The 19,970-nt window shown below is 36.6% G+C and overlaps 1 protein-coding gene across 1 annotated transcript in view; it reads right to left on the bottom strand.

Annotated features, from left to right (window-relative positions):
• Positions 1–18,630, bottom strand: part of LOC123506563 (nicalin-like) — a 33,301-nt gene extending 14,671 nt beyond the window's left edge. Inside the window, exons 1-3 of the mRNA XM_045258764.1 lie at positions 18,457–18,630; positions 11,443–11,581; positions 8,077–8,267 (exon numbers count right to left, since the gene is read on the bottom strand). Coding sequence (XP_045114699.1) covers positions 8,077–8,267; positions 11,443–11,581; positions 18,457–18,483 — 357 coding nt within the window. The 5' untranslated portion in view covers positions 18,484–18,630. The remainder of the gene's footprint in view (positions 1–8,076; positions 8,268–11,442; positions 11,582–18,456) is intronic.
• Between the last annotated feature and the right edge of the window lie 1,340 nt (positions 18,631–19,970).

The raw sequence follows: 19,970 nt of genomic DNA, 5'->3' as shown, positions 1-19,970 counted from the left end.
TATGTTGGTGAGGGAGAAAGAGCATTCAAAGGCTTTGATACGGCGCATACTTCATTATTTGATAGAGTTTTGACTATCGAACGTAAATTAGATAAATTGATAAAGGAGAGTATGGGAATGAAAGAGAATGAAGAACAGGATAAAGACCTCCAGAAATTGAAAGAAAAGATAAAAAGAGTGGAAGAAAACGAAACTAGGCTAAGAACGGAAAATGAAGAATTAAAAGTGAAAGTAGCTAACTACAAGAAATTGATGGAAGAAGGACTCGGTAAAGCCAAGAAAGAAAAAGAGAAGCTGAAAGATCTAGTTAACAAAGAAGAAGAAAGAGTACAAGACGTGATTAAAAAAGAAGTACAGGCATGGAGAATCCAAGATAAGAAAGACAAGGAATCATTTCAGGAAGTATTTCAAGAACAGTTAAAAGAAAGATGAAAATATGACAAACAAAATGATAGGAGTCCTGAAGAAAAAAGAAAATTTAGTAAGAGAAATTGTTGGAAAAAAAGTGTAATTATTTTTGGACTGAAAGAAAAAAATAAAAAATGTTAAATATAGACCAAGAAGGGAAAAGGACGAAATGAAATCAGTAAAAGACCTACTAAAACATTTAAATGACGAGAATAGACAGAACTTAGAAGAGGAAGTAGAAGAAATCCATAGAATGGGACCATATCAAGAAAGAACAGTGAGACCAATTAAGATATTACTAAAATCACAAGCAGCAGCAGAAATACTATATAGAAAAACAAAACTCAGAGAAACAGAAGGTTGCAAAGATATATATATATATATATATATATATATATATATATATATATATATATATATATATATATATATATATAAAGAAAAATAGAAACGAGGAGGAAAGGAAGAGACACAATGAACTGGTGGCAGAAGCAAGAGAAAAAAATAATGAAAGGTCAGAGGAGGAGAAGAAGGCATTTTTTTGGAGAATTATAGGAGACAGGATAAGGAAATGGTATATAAAAGAGAAAGAAGAGAAAAAAAATGGAGCAAGTTTAACTAAAAATGATAAGAACAAGAGATTAAAAATGATGTATACAAACATAGATGGGATTTTATCTAGTAAATTAGAATTAAGAGATTACATAAAGAAAGAAGAACCAGATATTGTATGCCTGGTGGAAACAAAGTTAAATGAGGCAATAAAAATAGACATAGATAAAAGGTATAATATATGGAGGAGAAGTCATGATGATGTTAATTAAGGAAGGAGATAGTGGTAAATCAAACGGAGTTTGGGGAAGGAAAATCAGAAATACTGTATATTAAGATACATATTAATAAAAAGGAGTTAACAATCATTGGAACATATGTGCCACCAAAAACAAATTCATGGACTAATCAAAAATATAAAGACATGATAAAAGACACAATAAGGAGTCTTACAAAAATCATTAAAGAAAGGAGAAAAGTTATATTAGAAGATTTCAATTGTAAGGAGATGGACTGGGAAAATTATGAAAGTGGTATGGGGGAAGAAGCCTGGGGAGACAGATTCCTGAACCTAATGATAGATAATTTGATGGTCCAAAGAGTAAAGGAAAACACAAGATTCAGAGGAAACGATGAGCCGGCAAGATTAGACCTAGTTTTTACAAGGGATATACCAATTAACGATGATATAAGATATAAGTGCCCATTGGGAAAGAGTGACCATGTAATATTAGAAATGGATATAGAAGAAGGAAAGGAAGATAGAGATGAATCATACAAAGGAGACCGATTAAATTACAGAAAGGCTGATATTGAGAATCTCAAGAACTATTTTAAAAACGTAAACTGGGAGGAGATGGAAAACTCATTAACAGTTCAAGAGAAATATAACTTATTTTTGGAAATATACAAAACTGGGGTCAGGGAATATGTTCCGAAATATAGACCTAAAGAAGAAGGAAAGAAAGATTGGTTTAATGCAAGATGTGCTAGGGCAAAGGAGAAATGAGATGGAGCATGGAAAAGGTGGAGAAGAAACAGAAATCCAGAAAATAAGGAAAACTTCAAAACAGCAAGAAATGAATATGCTAAGGTGAGAAAGGAAGAAGAAAGAACTATGAAAAGGACATTGTCAAAAATGTAAGGAACAACCAAAATTGTTCTACAGATTCATAAATGGAAAAATAAGACAAAAAGAAACAATAGAAAGGTTAAAAGGAGAAACGGAATGGTGGAAGACCCAAAAGTATGGCAGAACTGTTAAATAGTAAATTTCATGAGGTCTTTACTAAGGAATCCAAATTTGAAAGACCACAGGGTAATAGAGAGACTGTCCATATGAAAGAGATTAAAGTAACCAAGCTTGAAATAAAAAAGTTGATGACAGAATTGGATGAGGAAAAGGCAATGGGACCGGATGAAGTCTCAGGCAGAATACTGAAAGAATGTAGGGAAGAACTAGCAAGTCCAATATACAACATCATAAAATGCTCAATAGAAAATGGAACAGTGCCAGTGGAGTGGAAAAGAGCTGAGGTGGTTCCCATATATAAGAGCGGAAGGAAGGAAGAACCTTTAAATTACAGACCGGTATCACTAACTAGTGTAATATGCAAGATGTGTGAAAAAGTAATAAAGAAGCAATGGATTGAGTTTCTTGAAGACAACAAAATATTATCAAATAGCCAATTTGGTTTTAGAAAAGGTCGGTCATGTGTAACAAATTTATTGAGTTTCTACTCTAGAATAGTTGATAAAGTACAAGAGAGAGGGATGGATTGACTGTATTTATTTAGATCTAAAAAAGGCTTTTGATAAAGTGCCACATGAAAGATTACTATGGAAGTTAGAGAAGGGTGGCTTAAAAGGAAGCACATTGAGATGGATGAAAAATTACTTGAGGGGGAGAGAAATAAGGACGATAGTTAAAGATATGAAGTCCAAGTGGAGAACAGTAGACAGCGGAGTGCCACAGGGGTCAGTATTGGCACCAATACTTTTTCTCGTATATATAAATGACATGCCAGAGGGAGTGAACAGCTACATAAATCTGTTTGCGGACGATGCGAAACTGTGCAGAGTCATTAAACAAAAGAGGATTGTGAAATACTACAGGAAGACTTAAACAAGATCTGGAAATGGAGCAAAAAATGGGAGATGGAATTCAATGTGGACAAAAGCCATGTCATGGAAATGGGAAAAAGTGAAAGACGACCAGTGGGAATCTATAAGATGGGAGATGGAGTAGAACTAGAAAAAGTAAAAAGGAAAAGGACTTGGGAGTGACAATGGAAGAAAACAATCAACCGGTAAGCCATATTGATAGAATTTTCAGAGACGATAATTTGCTAAGGAATATTGGATTAGCATTTCACTATATGGACAAAGAAATGATGAAGAAATTGATAAGTACTAAAATAAGACCTAGATTGGAATATGCAGGAGTTGTGTGGACCCCCATAAAAGAAACACATAAGAAAATTAGAGACTACAAAAATGGCTACAAGAATGGTTCCAGAATTTAAAGGGATGACATATGAGGAGAGACTAAAGGCAATGGATCTACCAACCTTGGAACAGAGAAGAGAGAGGGATCTGATACAAGTTTATAATTTGATTAACGGAATGGATGAAGTGGATAATGAGAAACTGATCCTGAGAGAAGAATATGACTTTAGAAGCACAAGATCGCATAGTAAGAAACTGAGGAAGGGAAGATGTCTGAGAGATGTTAAAAAATTTAGTTTCCCACAAAGATGTGTTGAGACTTGGAACAGTTTGAATGAGGAAGTGGTGTCAGCAAAGAGTGTACATAGTTTTAAAGAAAAATTGGATAAGCGTAGATATGGAGATGGAGCCACACGAGCATAAAGCCCAGGCCCTGTAAAACTACAACTAGGTAAATACACACAGACAATCAGCTGATCTTCCCTACCTATTGTATAGTACCTACAGTGGCCTGGGCAAGTAGTGTGGACTTGTTTTTCATGAAATCAACTGTTAAAGAATTATGAATAATGAAGAGATTCCATCAAAATGCAGGTATGAGAGTAGGGAAAGAATGAAAGAAGATGCTGACTATGTTGATGAGGGAGAGAGCGTATTTGAAGGTTTCGATACAGCGAATACTTCACTACTTAAGAGAGTGTTGACTATTGAGCATAAACTAGATATATGGATAAAGGAAAGTATGGGAATGAAAGAGAATGAAGAACAGGAAAAAGAGTTTGAAAAACTGAGAGAAAGGATAAAAAAAGTGGAAGAAAACAAAGCTAGGCTAAGAGCGGAAAATGAAGAATTGAAAAAGGAAGTAGCTAACTACAAGAAGCAGATGGAAGAAGAACTTGGTAAAGCTGAGAAAGAAAAAGAGAAGCTGAAAGATCTAGTAAACAAAGAAGAGGAGAGTACAGAACGTGATTAAAAAAGAAGTACAAGCATGGAGAGTCCAAGATAAGAAAGATAAGGCTGATTTTCAGGAGGTGATTCAAGAACAACTAAAAGAAAAAGAAGAAAATATGACAAACAAAATTATAGGAGTCCTCAAGACAAAAGAAAATCTAGTTAGAGAAATTGCAGAAAAAAAGAAGAGTGTAATCGTATTTGAAATAAAAGAAAAAAATATAAAATATAGACCAAAAAGAGAAAAAGAAGAAATGAAATCAGTCAAAGACCTACTGAAGAATCTAAACGATGAAGATAGGCAGAACTTGGAAGAGGAAGTAGAAGAAATAAACAGAATGGGACCATATCAAGAAGGAAAAACGAGACTAATTAAAATACTACTAAAATCACAAGCAGCAACAAAAGAAATATCATATAGAACAACAAAACGTAGAGAAACAGAAGGCTGCAAGGATATATATATAAAGGAAAATAGAAATGAGGAAGAAAGGAAGAGATACGACGAACTGGCGGCAGCAGTAAGGGAAAAAAAATAATGCAAGGTCAGAAGAGGAAAAAAAGGCATTTTTGGGGGGAGAATTCTAGGAGACAGGATAAGGAAATGGTATATAAAAGAGAAGGAAGAGAAAAAAGTGGAACAAGTTTAACTAAAAATGATAAAGGCAAGAGACTAAAAATGATGTATACGAACATAGACGGGGTTTTATCAAGTAAATTAGAATTAAGAGATTACATAAAGAAAGAAAATCCAGATATTGTATGCCTGGCTGAAACAAAACTAAATGATGCAATCAAAATAGACTTGGATAATAGGTATAATGTATGGAGAAGAGACAGAGTGGGTAAAGGAGGAGGAGGAGTCATGATAATGTTAAGGAAGGAGATAGTGATAAACCAAGTGGAATGTGGGAAGGAAAAGCAGAAGTACTGTATGTTAAGATGCATATTAATAAAAAGAATTAACAATCATTGTAACATATGTGCCACCAAAAACAAATTCATGGACCAATCAAGAATATAAAAACATGATAGATGACACAATAAGGAGTCTAACGATAATCGTTAAAGAAAGGAGAAAAGTGATATTAGTAGGAGATTTCAACTGTAAAGAAGTGGACTGGGAAAATTATGAAAGTGGTATGGGGGAAGAAGCCTGGGGAGAAAAATTCCTGAACCTAATGATAGACAATATGATGGACCAGAGAGTAAAGGAATGCTCAAGATTAAGAGGAAACGACGAGCCGGCGAGATTGGACCTAGTTTTTACAAGGGGTATACAAATGAATGATGATATAAGATATAAGTGCCCATTGGGAAAGAGTGACCATGTAATATTAGAAATGGATATAGAAGAGGGAAAGAAAGATAGAAATTAATCATATAAAGGAGACCAATTAAATTACAGAAAGGCTGATATTGAGAATCTCAAGAACTATTTTAAAAACGTAAACTGGGAGGAGATGGGAAACTCAGAGACGATGCAAGAGAAGTATAACTTATTTTTGGAAATATACAAAACAGGAGTCAGAGAATATGTCCCGAAATATAGACCTAAAGAAGAAGGAAAGAAAGATTGGTTTAATGCAAGGTGTGCTAGGGCAAAGGAGAAACGAGATGGAGCATGGAAAAGGTGGAGGAGAAAGAAATCCAGTAAAAAAGGAAAACTTCAAGGCAGCGAGAAATGAATATGTTAAGGTGAGGAAGGAAGAGGAAAAGAACTTTGAAAAGGACATTGTCGAAAAATGTAAGGAGCAACCAAAATTGTTCTACAGATTCATAAAAGGAAAAATTAGGCAAAAAGAAATAATAGAAAGGTTAAAAGGAGAGAACGGGATGGTGGAAGACCCAAAAAGTATGGCAGAACTATTAAATAATAAATTCCAGGAGGTCTTTACTAAGGAATCCAATTTTGAAAGGCCACAGAGTAATAGAGACAGTCTATATGAAAGAGATTAAAGTAACCAAGCTTGAAATAAAAGAGTTAATGAAGGAACTGGAAGAAGAGAAGGCAATGGGACCGGATGAAGTCTCAGGCAGAATACTGAAAGAATGTAGGGAAGAACTAGCAAGTCCTATATACATCATAAAATGCTCAATAGAAAATGGAACAGTACCAGTAGAATGGAAAAGAGCTGAGGTGGTTCCCATATATAAGAGCGGAAGGAAGGAAGAACCTTTAAATTACAGACCTGTATCACTAACTAGTGTAATATGCAAGATGTGTGAAAGAATAATAAAGAAACAATGGATCGAGTTCCTTGAAGACAACAAATTAATATCAAATAGCCAATTTGGTTTTAGAAAAAGACGGTCGTGTGTAACTAATTTATTGAGTTTCTATTCTAGAATAGTTGATAGAGTACAAGAGAGAGAGGGATGGGTTGACTGTATTTATTTGGATTTAAAAAGGCATTTGACAAAGTGCCACATGCAAGATTACTATGGAAGTTAGAGGAGAAGGGTGGCTTAAAAGGAAGCACATTGAGATGGATAGAAAATTATTTGAGGGGGAGAGAAATAAGGACGGTAGTTAAAGATATGAAGTCCAAGTGGAGAGCAGTAGAAAGCAGAGTGCCACAGGGGTCAGTATTGGCACCAATACTTTTCCTCATTTATATTAATGACATGCCAGAAGGAGTGAACAGCTACATAAATCTGTTTGCAGATGATACGAAACTGTGCAGAGTTATAAAGCAAAAGAAGGATTGTGAAATACTGCAAGAAGACCTAAATAAGATCTGGGAATGGAGTAAGAAGTGGGAAATGGAATTCAATGTGAACAAAAGCCATGTCATGGAAATGGGAAAGAGTGAAAGACGACCTGTGGGAATCTATAAGATGGGAGATGGAGTAGAACTGGAGAAAGTAAAAAAGGAAAAGGACTTAGGAGTGACGATGGAAGAAAACAATCAACCGGTAAGCCATATTGATAGAATTTTTAGAGAGATAAAATTTGCTAAGGAATATTGGATTAGTATTTCACTACATGGACAAAGAAATGATTAAGAAATTGATAAGTACTACAATAAGACCCAGATTGGAATATGCAAGAGTAGTGTGGACCCCTCATAAAAAGAAACACCTAGGGAAGTTGGAGAGACTATAAAAAATGGTTGCAAGAATGGTTCCAGAATTTGAAGGGATGACATACGAGTAGAGACTAAAGGCTATGGATCTACCAACCCTGGAACAAAGAACGGAGAGAGGAGATCTGATACAAGTTTATAAATTGACCAACGGAATAGACCAAGTCGATAATGAGAAACTGATCCTGAGAGAAGAATATGACATTCGAAGCACAAGATAGCATAGTAAAAAGCTGATAAAGGGAAATGTCTGAGAGATGTTAAAAAATACAGTTTTCCGCAAAGATGTATTGAGACGTGGAACAGTTTAAATGAAGAAGTAGTGTCTGCAACGAGTGTGCATACTTTTAAAGTAAGATTGGATAAGTGTAGATATGGAGACAGGGCCATATGAGCATAAAGCCCAGGCCCTGTAAAACTACAACTAGGTAAATACAACTAGGTAAACTAGGTAAATACACAAAGATGCATCACTTAACAAAAATGAGCAAACGGGACTCCACTAATGTAATTGTAACCATTGACATACCAGCCAACAATCCAATAAGGACCAATGGTAACATATAAGTAATCTGAATGCATAATTTCATCAATGGCAGACACAGGGAGAGGAGGAGAGGTGAGTTACCATGTGATGCTCCTCAGTGAGAGCAGTGATGTTGGCCGGCAGCAGTATGAGCAGTGCCGCAGCGCCCTGAGTCACCAGGCGGTGGTAGTGGCTCGGCGTCAGGTCCACCAAGCGTGCCAGCACACACCGCCGACCCACAGACCCTGCATCTAAACTCCGGGCCTCCACATTCACCAGGCTGCTACGGCTGCCTGTACACACACAAACAAACAAAAAAAAACACACCCACACACACACAGCTCATTAGTTTCATTAATAGGAATAATCTACATAGCAGTACAGTAACATGATTACAATATCCATGTTGGTCTAAGTAGAGAAGTCTGCTAACATGACACTACTCTGCTTTGATTTCACTGATAAAAATATTTCTGCCATAAACAAAAAAATTAAGAAATGATTTTATACTTATAAAACAATGGATAATGCATAATAAATTCAATCTTAATATAAGTAAAACAAACCAAATATTCTTTAAAAACTGTTCAAATAATAGTGAATTTCCTTTTGTAACTGTACAAAATGAGACTGTAAAGCAAGTACCACATACAATATTTTTAAGAGTATTTGTAGATGAACACCTAAATTGGAAAACACATAAAATCAGTGTGCACAAAGGTATCAAAAGCATGTGGCATAATACACAGAGTAACAGACCAGCTAACTCAAAAAACAATGCTGAATGTATATTATACCTTATACTATCCACATAGTATTATATATTGTGTGTCTGTGTGGGGATGTACCTGGCCTACTTTCATTAAAGATGTAAATGTTGCTCAAAAGACTCATAAGAATTATGTGTATTAAGGGGAGATATGACCATACAGTAGATTTATACAGAGTTGCACATTTTAGACTTTATATCAGTACATAAATATTTTCTCCTCTTAGCAGTATTCCAATCATTATACAAACAAGTGCTTGGTAGTAATGGTTGTACATTTTCACAAGCAGCATGTGCCCATGACACCAGGGGCAGCCTCACCAACTTGGTGTGCCTGTCAGCCCGCACCATGATGTACCTTAATAGTGTGTTGTGTGCTGGACTTAGACTGTGGAACTCACTACCACCACAAATTAAATTATTAACCAATTTATATTCATTCAAAAACAGTTTCCAAACAATAATAATCATGTAATATCATGGTGTATATAAATGTATGTGTATATTGTAAGTACAATATGTACAGGCAATCCCCACTTAACGAAGGGGTTACGTTCCTAAAAAACCATTTGTTAAGCAAATTTTCGTTAAGCGAACCAATTATAACAAGTTTGACCCCTAACTTGAGCTTCCATTGAGAGTAAACAAAGCGAGAGTGCATCATAGTACAGTAAAAGGTTTAATGAAAGTAAAAATTATAAAAAACATTTAAGCAGTTTGATTTAAGACTAAGTCATTATAATGTACACTAATGTATGTATGTAAGTAACTTTATAATGTTGATGATCTTAAATTTATGAAGGGAGGGAGAGTGGAGTGGGAAATACGCTAGCTGGCAACCCATGGAGTGTAAACAAAGGGCGCATCATTGTACCGCATACAAAACTTATATACCACATTTCCACAAGGCTTTCCATTTTATCCATTGCAGAGTCACGAGTTCAAGTGATTCTTTTAGCTTGCAAGTAAGATATGATCGCACCAGCCTTCTTAACCCTTTCAGTGCTCCGGACCACGATCGTGGCTTTGAGGGAAATGCCTCCTGTCCATGATCGTGGTCCCATATTTGACGAGTCACAGAATTAAACCGCGCGCCTCCTGGCTGCTGCTAGTTGCCAGATGACATTCTCTCATCCTTCCTCGACTCATGGGATGCGCCATCAGTTGCGTGGTAAGAAAAATATAGTCACAATGGCATCCACACAGTAGAGTATTAGATGCCCCTTTTATTCACAATTATTATTATCATACGACGTCACTAGTGGCTATTTGTGCATTTATTTACAGAAATAACAAGAGTAATTATCAAATCTTGTTGTTAGAGAGCAGATATGCCAGATATTATTTGTTTATTGGTAGTATATTGCGTATTTCGTATATTACCATATATGGGCATGCATATCCTCGCTCATGATAGTATGTACATCAAGAAAACACTCTGAAAAAGTATTTTATATTATTTGTGTGGGCATAATGTATGCACAGGTGTGAAAAATAATTACCCTAGCACATTCTGGAGTAGTTCTGAGGAACTGCAGTTCAAATCAGGAGGAAAATTCTGTGTAATTTAGTGAAAACACCTGCACAAGTTGCAGTGGAAAATAACTACCCGCTACGATGGCAATACTCAAAAGCGCACAATGTACCACCAGAAAGCCAACTTCCCATCATTATTGCACCACTTTCCAGTGTGAGTAGAGACCTAAATTTTTTACAATAGATGCGTAACACTCTATTATGCATGAGAATATTGATTTTTTCCATTTTTGCAAATCTCGATTTTTCAGCCGAATTTGCGTCTCACAGACATGACCCAAAAACCTATTTGCGCCCTGAAAGGGTTAATAGAGTCTGCTGACTTGAAAATTGTAGACAGTAGATGGAGTCAAGGTGGGAAGCAATGCTATTAGTTTTCTTGCCTCTCTCGTGTCTGTGAATAATATTCAGCTTCACCTCGAGAGTAAGAGACTTCGTGGGCTTCTTAGTAATACTAGGCGACATTACAGGGTGTTTTGGTGGCATGTAGAGTGAGGGAAGACGAGCTGCTGCTGACGCTGTTATTGTTTTGAACTAGGGGAGCGAATGGAGTGCGTTTTGTCCACGAGAGGAGCTAGTGTATTCAAAAGCCTGTCGGCTTGCGTGATACAGCAGGGCTTTCAAACTTGGAAAAAATTACCTGGATAAAATTTTGTTAAAGGGAGTTTGGTGTTCGTTAAACGAGCAGATGGTAGTAAAAGGAAATCTTCATTGTAGCGAAATTTTGTTGTGTGAACCTTCGTTAAGCGGGGGTTGCCTGTACGTGTATATGCATATGATAAGCAACATGTCTGCTAAGGAGCCATTAAGAGCTCGGCAGACTAGGCAATATTATTGATGTTTATGATGCTAGTTATGTAACATCTTGGAAATAAAAACCATAAATCAATCAATAACAAGCTAAACTCAAAATTCTCACATTTTTGTAACTAGTGATGGCATTCACAAAAAATACTGAACATAGTATAAATCAAATAAATGCCACCTGAAACACCTACAACATACAATTAAGAACATAAACCACCACCAGCATCAGCACCACCACCATCACTACTTGAAAAAATGAAAAGGACAGCAACATTTGTAATAGCTATAAGAGAGACAGACTTGAGGTCATCCAGACACAGCAAGAGGCAAAGAGTGTAGAGACAGTGAGTGCTGACCGTGTGCTGAGCCATGGAGGTCATACTGCTGCAGGCGATACACTGTGAACTCAGCAGCAGCGTCCACAGGCACGGGGGACAGCAGCAGTAGGAGGGGCAGTGCCACCACCAGGCAATACGGCACACTGCTGCGTAACACCTGGCAGAAGGAGGTTGTGTTTACTCTCACTGCTCGGAACATCCATTATTACAGGTGGCTTAGGGCTGTGAACGGCAATTACAGCATTTATCCACAAGTTAAGAGTAAATGAAAGATGAGGATGAATAAATAAAGTACAGAATTTGTCTATGCAACAAGTTTAGAGTTAGCATGATGAATGAGTGCTTCAAACATATCCAATATCAAAGGTAACGAATAATACATGATTCTACTTGTCACTTTTTCCTGCTTATTTTTTTATTTATTATTATTTTTTTTTTTTAATGCAAGAGGGGAGATCTAACCAAGGACAACAAAAACAATTAAACAAAAAAAGCCCACTTAGATGCCTTTCCTTGAGCAGGTCTGAGAGATTTAGCCAAAATGTTGCAGGGAAAAAAAAAAAAGATAATGCTACAGAGAAAGATTTAAGTCTGAATGCTACATAGGTAATCAATTAAAAGTGAATACTATAGAGAAAGACTCAAAACTGAAAGATGCAGGGAAAATCTATGAGAAAATGCTGCAGGAAAAAAACAGCCCTCAGGACAGAAAATATGCTGCTGCTGAAGAAAATATGGTAGTTTTACAGTGTTATACAATAATCAACATGGCTTTTCTTACCATTCTCTTCTTCTTATAGAACTTCTCATTCTGAGTAATTTGAACACATACATACCCATTGCAAATTGTTTATAACACACTCATGCATGTGATAGACTGATGGGCACTGAGGACTGAAGAGTGAGGAACGCTGTTAGGTGTGTTCGTTCGTGTGTGCGTAGTCACATTATTTGGACACACGTGAAATTGATCATGGTGATTCTTTTGTTTGAGCATGCAGGTACTGGCCAATAGAAAAAATACAGAATAAATCTAGCCAATCAGAATGATTTGTGGAGAGAAGTGAATCAATTTAAATCAGTCTATGGAAGATGACTGAATGACCAGGGTATCACCTCAATTTCCATTGTATTGCCAGATTTTATAAAGAGAAATAAGGTAGCAACTTCATATTAATTTCTTAGCACTGCTGGTCAGGTTAGGCTAGTTTGCTTTGGTTAGATAAGTTTAATTGTATTAGATAAAGTTAATTTGTTCTTAGAAAGACATAGCAATGCATGTCGCCTCAACAGGTTACATTACCTAGGTAAGGTTAGGTTAGATTGAAGTTAGGTTAAAGTTAAGGTTAGAATAGTATCATTATACAGTCCTAAATACAGTGGTGATTCCTCCATCCTCTTCATCTAACCTCTTGTTCCATTCCTCCTCACAAATTATTTCTGTAATTTGTGCTACCAGCTGTTTCCTCTCCTTTTCATATCAGTCATATTCCACTATCATATGTTGCACTGCTTCCTTCACTCCCACAGTAGTAGTAGTAGTAGTAGTTTATTGACAAAATAAAGACATTACATAGTATCATTTTACATATATAAGTTTATACATTTTGTCCAATAGTTTTACAGTATACGCCTTTAGGTTTGTTGCTTGAGCTAAGCATAAACACGTAGTACGTCATGCACATATTGACATAATTCTTGTATATGATTCTGTTCATTTAAAGTTCGTTTATATTACTAAATTAAGCATTGTGTACCTATTTCTACAATGTTCAGACAAGGGACATGAGATCAGTACATGTTGTTCTGTCTGTATTGAGGTGTTATTGCAGGGACATGTTCTGAGGTCGGCTGGTGTTCGACGCCACCTACCTGTCTCAACCCTTAAGTTGTGAGACATCAATTTCAGTCGTGTAAAACTAGTTCAGTGAAAATCTGGCACATACTTCTCACTGCAGTAAACCCCATGTACGGACAGAGACGAGTTAAGTATAGATAAATATGTATTCAATTTTGTTGCATTATTAGATTTTTCTTGTATATAATTTGAAATAGTTTCCAAAAGATTTCGGTGCACATTCTGTCATAATACACTTGAAAGTATTTTATAGCCATAGGCTGCAACTCTGCTCCTGTTCATTTCTATTCCTGCTATTTAATTCTAAGATACCTGTCCTCACCTTGAGCAATAACTTGCTTCCTCAGTCCCCTACATGTCACTCTATCCTTCCTGGCTTCTGTTTTCCACTATACCATTTTAGTGTAGATTTGTTCTCCATTCCTGATCTCCACTTCCTCCAACCATTATCTTCTATCCTTTTGCTTATGTCTCTACTTTCCAGTCTATCCCAGTCTTCTTCTAAGTTCTCCTTTTTCTTCCATCTGTTTATCTCTCTATCCTCCATGATGATCCTGGTCTGTTCTCTGAGAGGACTTTCTTTGCCCAACTTTCATCATCCACTCCTATTTTCTTAATATATGACATTTTCCTATGGCAATTCTTTCTCAGAATGTACTCCATCCCATATCACCTCTGTCTGCCTCTAAACCTGTGCATCTATTGGCTCCTACTACCCATTACCCTATCATGTCTTGCAGCTTGTCTAGTTCCTGGATGTCCTTATTTGTAAATCTTAGTTCTGCCCCATAAAGGCAGTGTGGGACTCCCATCCCCTTCCACAGATGCCTGCCCACCTCATATTTATCAATTATTCTGTTTCCCCAATTAAGGATCATCCCAGCAGCTCTCCTTGCCTTGTCTTTATTTATTTTTCTTTGTCTATATATATATATATATATATATATATATATATATATATATATATATATATATATATATATATATATATATATATATATATATAACAGTGTTGGGGACATCACACAGCCCTGTCTCACTCCATTGTTCTTTAGCCAATCCATGCTCACTCATCCAAGGCTGAATTTTACCTCATTACCTTGATACAGGTTTTCTATTACTTCCAAGGCCTTCCTGTCCATCGCTATGTGGTGTAACAGGTTGAATAATCTTTTTCTATTGTATCATAAGCTTTCTCTATGTTTAGGAATATAAGGTAAAGTTTTTTCCCTGTTGCTTTACTGTTTTCAATTATATATCTCTTATAACATATATTTTCCCGTTCCCCTCTCCCTTTTCTGAAATCAGCTTGTTCTTCACTCCATACTTTACTTTCCTCTGCCCAATGCCTGTAGTTTCCAATAATGTCGTTAGGTTTTCCTCCTCCCTTACGAATTAACATCACTACTTTTTTTTCCAATCTTCAAGGAAAACTTCCTCTAGAATTTTTTCAAATAATCTTCTGAATTCCTTTTTTTAAGTTTATTCCCTCCATATCTTATGAATTCCCCAAGAATGCCATCAGTTCCTCCAGCTTTTCCTAACTTAATTTTTCTAAAGCCCTCTTCCACATCTTTTTCATTGATCTCTATGGCATTCATGTCCTTGGTGTTGCTGAAAATTACTTTGTCTTCCAACGTCTCTTCTTTTCTATTCTTCATTGTCACCTCCCTCCAAAATTGTTCTGTTTCAGCTTGCATCTCTTCACTGTTCCTTATTTTTCTTCCATCAACTTTTAGTTTCACCTCATCTCTACCTACTTTCCCTCTGACTAACTGTCTTCAGCCTCTTCCTCACCGCCGAAATGTTGCATCTCTTTCTATCTTTTATCGCTATTTTCATGCTAACTGTTCTACTGATCTTGCTAACTGCATGCCTCCTCTCTTCTTGCGGCCTCGCTGCACAAGATTTTCTTCTTCCTCTTATCCATATTCTGTCCAGCTCCCTAATGCAAGAGTTAACCAGTACTCTCAATCATTCATGTATTTCACTGGTAAATTCTGGAACTCCCTCCCTCTGTATTCCCGACTTCCTACGACTAATCTTCTTTTAAGAGGGAGATATTGAGGCATTTGCTCCCTAATTTTGGCTGACACTTTCCTTCTTTATGGAGAACCAGCACTTAAGTAGGCCTTTTTTCTAATCTTTTCTTTTTCTTTTGCCCTTGGCTGGCCCTCTTTCCTACATAAGAAAAAATCCCTTTTCAATCTCTTCCAATTTTCCTTCTCTCATTCTCTACAAGGCATGACATTCAACGTCTTGGCTTGTTCACTTCCCATTTTGTAATTTCCTTTCTAACCAGGAACTGTGTTTCCATCTTCGCCCTCTTGTATCTTTCCCATGCATGTTACCATTCTTGCTGGCATTTGCTTCCTTCTTTCATTATTTTCTTATACAGCCATTTCTGTATCCTGTTTTCTATCTTTCGGCTGGCTGTCACTTTTTCCACCTCTTTGTCCCATCATCCTTTAAGTCTCATTTGGCAATTTCTATTCTTCCAATTCCAATTTCTTTGACTGCTTCCCATTTTAAGACTTCTTTTGAACTTACTTTCCCATGTGTCTACACTTATCATTTTATCTTTACTAGAAGTTACTATTTGTACTTTGTCATTGTCCTCTGCTGCATGTTTCTCCCAGTTTGCATCCTCTAGTTTCCATTTTTCTATCCATTCGGTCTTTTTCATCCTTTTTCTTATTTTTGCTTTTCCATAGGTAAGTGATCTGAGATATCTACATCTTCATTTTTCCAAATCTGCATTGTTTCTTCTACTTTTTTGTTTATAATGATATAATCAATAGCAGTTTCATTAATGCTGTCATGTCAAGTTGCTGGGTTTTCTAGTTCCCAGTTCTTTATTTTTAATTTTGTACACTCCACAAAGTAAAGTAGCATTTGACCATTTCTATTCACTTTCTCACTATTCAGCCTGATGTGACCATTCCTGTCACCCACTATTACCCAGTACTCATCTTTCTGCACTTTTTCACTTATTTTAACCATCACTTCATATACTAACTTTTTATTTTCTGGATTATTTTCAGCTTTTTTCACACCCATGTAAACTACTGTAACCAACCACACTTAATTTTTCTCTGTTATATTCACTGTAATTATGTCGCTTTTGTTATAACTCAATTTCCCCAGCTCCTTCTCCATATCCACTTCAAATATATTTCTTCCTTCCTTCCTTTTCATTATCACACCTACTTCTCCATCTTTCTTCTCCCTAACTTTACACTTCCCCTTCCAATTACTATCCATTTGCCTTCTTGCCATTTGGTGTGGTCATGCCATCCTGTTTCTCCTACTCCAATCACATCAAAGTTTTTTTGTTCTTCCACTAGGGTTCTCCACTTTTCTTCATTCCATCCCCTGGTATTGAGGAAAGCCACCTGCATGTTCTTATCATTTCTTCTTACCTTTAGCTATGCCTTCTTATTGTACTGGTTCCTTGTATTGAGCCCACTCCATGACATTGATTCCATGCCATCCACAACTGTCCAATGCCCAACATGTGTACACCATCCCAAGCCCATACAGGTCTCCAGTCCATATATTCATGAAGCTGTAGTCCATCACATGCCCACTTCTCCAGTTTTTCCAGGCAACTCCTATTCACTGTTCTCCTCACTACTCCATACCTGAACCCTTCCCCATTCCTCCTTAATGGTATGCACATTACTATTGGGCTTTTCCTTACTTTCACTTTCACCAATATTAATATACTTTCCAGTAGATGGAGAGTTTTTGTTCTCCTATTTCCCGGTCATTCCCTCCTCCTTCTATAACCACCAGGTCATCTGGTTCAAACTCAGGTAGGTTTTCCACAATTTTATTTCTGATGTTTCTGATGGTTGCTCCTGGCATGCTTTCATCCACTAGTTATCTTGTAATAGACTTTTGAGAGAAAGTGTACCTCCTTTCCCACCCCTTTCAAGAGACTCTCCAAACAACCACAGTCTTCTGTTCAGCCTTCCACTTCCTTTCATCTGGAATTGTTCTCTCCGAGTAACTTTCTGCCAGGCCATCTTGCCAACACTCATCCTCACACTTATCCAACACTCATCCTCACACTTAACACTGTTCTATCCATCCTGGTCTGGTTTATCCTCTTCATTACTATTCTGGCTAGCGATTGTTTCATTTGTCTTTGAATCTACTCTGCTTCTTTTTTCTTTCCCTGGCTGTTGATTGGTAGCTAAAGGTTTCTTTTGATCAGTTTTTCTCTTTCCTTACACTCACCTTTTCTTTGCCTTTACCTGTCTTTCCAGCATAGGTGTGTTATCTCTTCCACGGACTGTTGTGTTTCAGCACCGCTGATTTCCTTACTTGAATTAGACTCCTTTTTCTCTGCTTTCCCTCCCTGATCATTCTCTACTTCATTTTCTTCTGTTTTCTCTGCCATCCTTTCACAGATACCATTCTCCTCCATACCATCTTGTTTCTCTTCCTCCTCCAAGTCATCATCTTTCCCTGTTCTCCCTGGGCTTCCTTACTTGCTTCTTCCATTTTCTTCTTCTGTGATGACTCCTTCTGCTCTAATTTTACGGCTTTAAGCACACATTACATACAAATAGGAGATTCTTGTTCTTCACCATTTTCATGTGTGATTCCCTTAAACCTCTCATCACAGTGCAGCCTGCGTGAAACCATTCTTTACATTTTTCACATGCAATTTCTTTATTTATATACTTCATCCTCTTACTACACACTCCACAACCACACCTCGTAAAGTTTTCTTCCACTATACACTTTTTCTGACCAGGCTTGTCGACGTAAATATTAATTTTTCAGCACCTCGTCACGACCACAACCTTTTGCTGTGCTTGGAAGATAACTTCAGAGGCAGGAGGAATATAATAAATAAGTACTGATTTGCGACGGAAACGAAGTGCACATTCATTCAAAATAGGCCGAGAACTACCAGAATGAACAGTTTCACCCTGAAGTGAGATTATGGTGTAAGACTAAGTAAACCAAAAATATTAATATCTGATACGGGAAGTAAAAATGAAATGACTAAAAGATTTTATACTACTATCTTTAATTCTTTGGGTAAGCTATAGCAAAGATGGATGTGATGAGAGAGAGAGAGAGAGAGAGAGAGAGAGAGAGAGAGAGAGAGAGAGAGAGAGAGATTTACACTCACATCTTGCTACAATTCCACTCACCTCCACTAATTCCTGATCTGACCACATTTTCTTAACTTTGCTCTTCTTTCCTCCTCTTATTCACTCACATCAATGTTAGAATTAAGATAGAAATGCGTTATTTAGGTCAGTTTCCTGTCTTATTATGATTCTCCGGCGTCTCCTCTCTCTCTTCTTCTTGTGCAGACGAAAGTATAAATGCCATGATTATTATTATGATTTGGCACTCAGTAAACAAGTAAGCATCAATTTAAGATATTAAGTACTGACAAAAGTTTACACAAGAAGATTCAAGTACTATCAGTAAAGTATTTGTTGAATACGATCTCTTTAATAGTTTGGATTCTGAGGTTTGTTGGTTTTATCCACACGTTTATCAGCTGTTGGCCGGTTTCTCTCTCTCTCTCTCTCTCTCTCTCTCTCTCTCTCTCTCTCTCTCTCTCTCTCTCTCTCTCTCTCTCTCAAAATAGATTTTGGGAATTACTTTACGGTAGATGACAATGAAAATTATCTTAAATTCAAAGACCTTACCTCAGATTCCATTCTAAATACCTACGGTAGTTATATACCTATTTCTGTAACTATTCTGTAATTATCATTATTACTATTATTATCATTTACTTTACTAATTTTCAGCTGTCAAAATTATGATGAATAATGATAATTATATGTGTGCTTATTTATTCATTTATTTATTGATCTACTAAACCTCTCTGATTTTAAATGAGAGAGAGAGAGAGAGAGAGAGAGAGAGAGAGAGAGAGAGAGAGAGAGAGAGAGAGAGAGAGAATTTTTTTTATTTGATTTGATAAATTTATTACGACCATATGGCGGCAAACCAAAATATACATTAATGAATACAGTGTAAGCGTGTCTCACAGGACACATTGGAATCCAAACACACACACACACACACACACACACACACAAAAGTAGAAAACAGAAATATTCACATTTGTAACAGTAAACATGTCTCGCAGGACACACTGGAATCTAGACACACACACACACACACACACACACACACACACACCAGTGGGAATCTATAAGATGGGAGATGGAGTAGAACTAGAAAAAGTAAAAAAGAAAAAGGACTTGGGAGTGACGATGGAAGTAAATAACCAACCGGTAAGCCATATTGATAGAATTTTCAGAGAGACGTATAATCTGCTAAGGAATATTGGAGTAGCATTTCACTATATGGACAAGGAAATGATGAAGAAACTGATAAGTACTAAAATAAGACCTAGATTGGAATATGCAGGAGTTGTGTGGACTCCCTATAAAAAGAAACACATAAGAAAATTAGAGACTACAAAAAATGACTACAAGAATGGTTCCAGAATTTAAAGGGATGACATATGAGGAGAGACTAAAGGCTATGGATCTACCAACCTTGGAGCAGAGAAGAGAGAGAGGGGATTTGATACAAGTTTATAAATTGATTAACGGAATGGATGACGTGGATAATGAGAAACTGATCCTGAGAGAAGAATATGACTCTAGAAGCACAAGATCGCATAGTAAGAAACTAA

This window comes from Portunus trituberculatus, chromosome 20, assembly GCF_017591435.1.
Source record: "Portunus trituberculatus isolate SZX2019 chromosome 20, ASM1759143v1, whole genome shotgun sequence".
Taxonomy (NCBI): Eukaryota; Metazoa; Arthropoda; class Malacostraca; order Decapoda; family Portunidae; genus Portunus; species Portunus trituberculatus.
The sequence above is the reverse complement of the archived record's forward strand: the minus strand, read 5'-3'. Positions and strand labels throughout refer to the sequence as shown.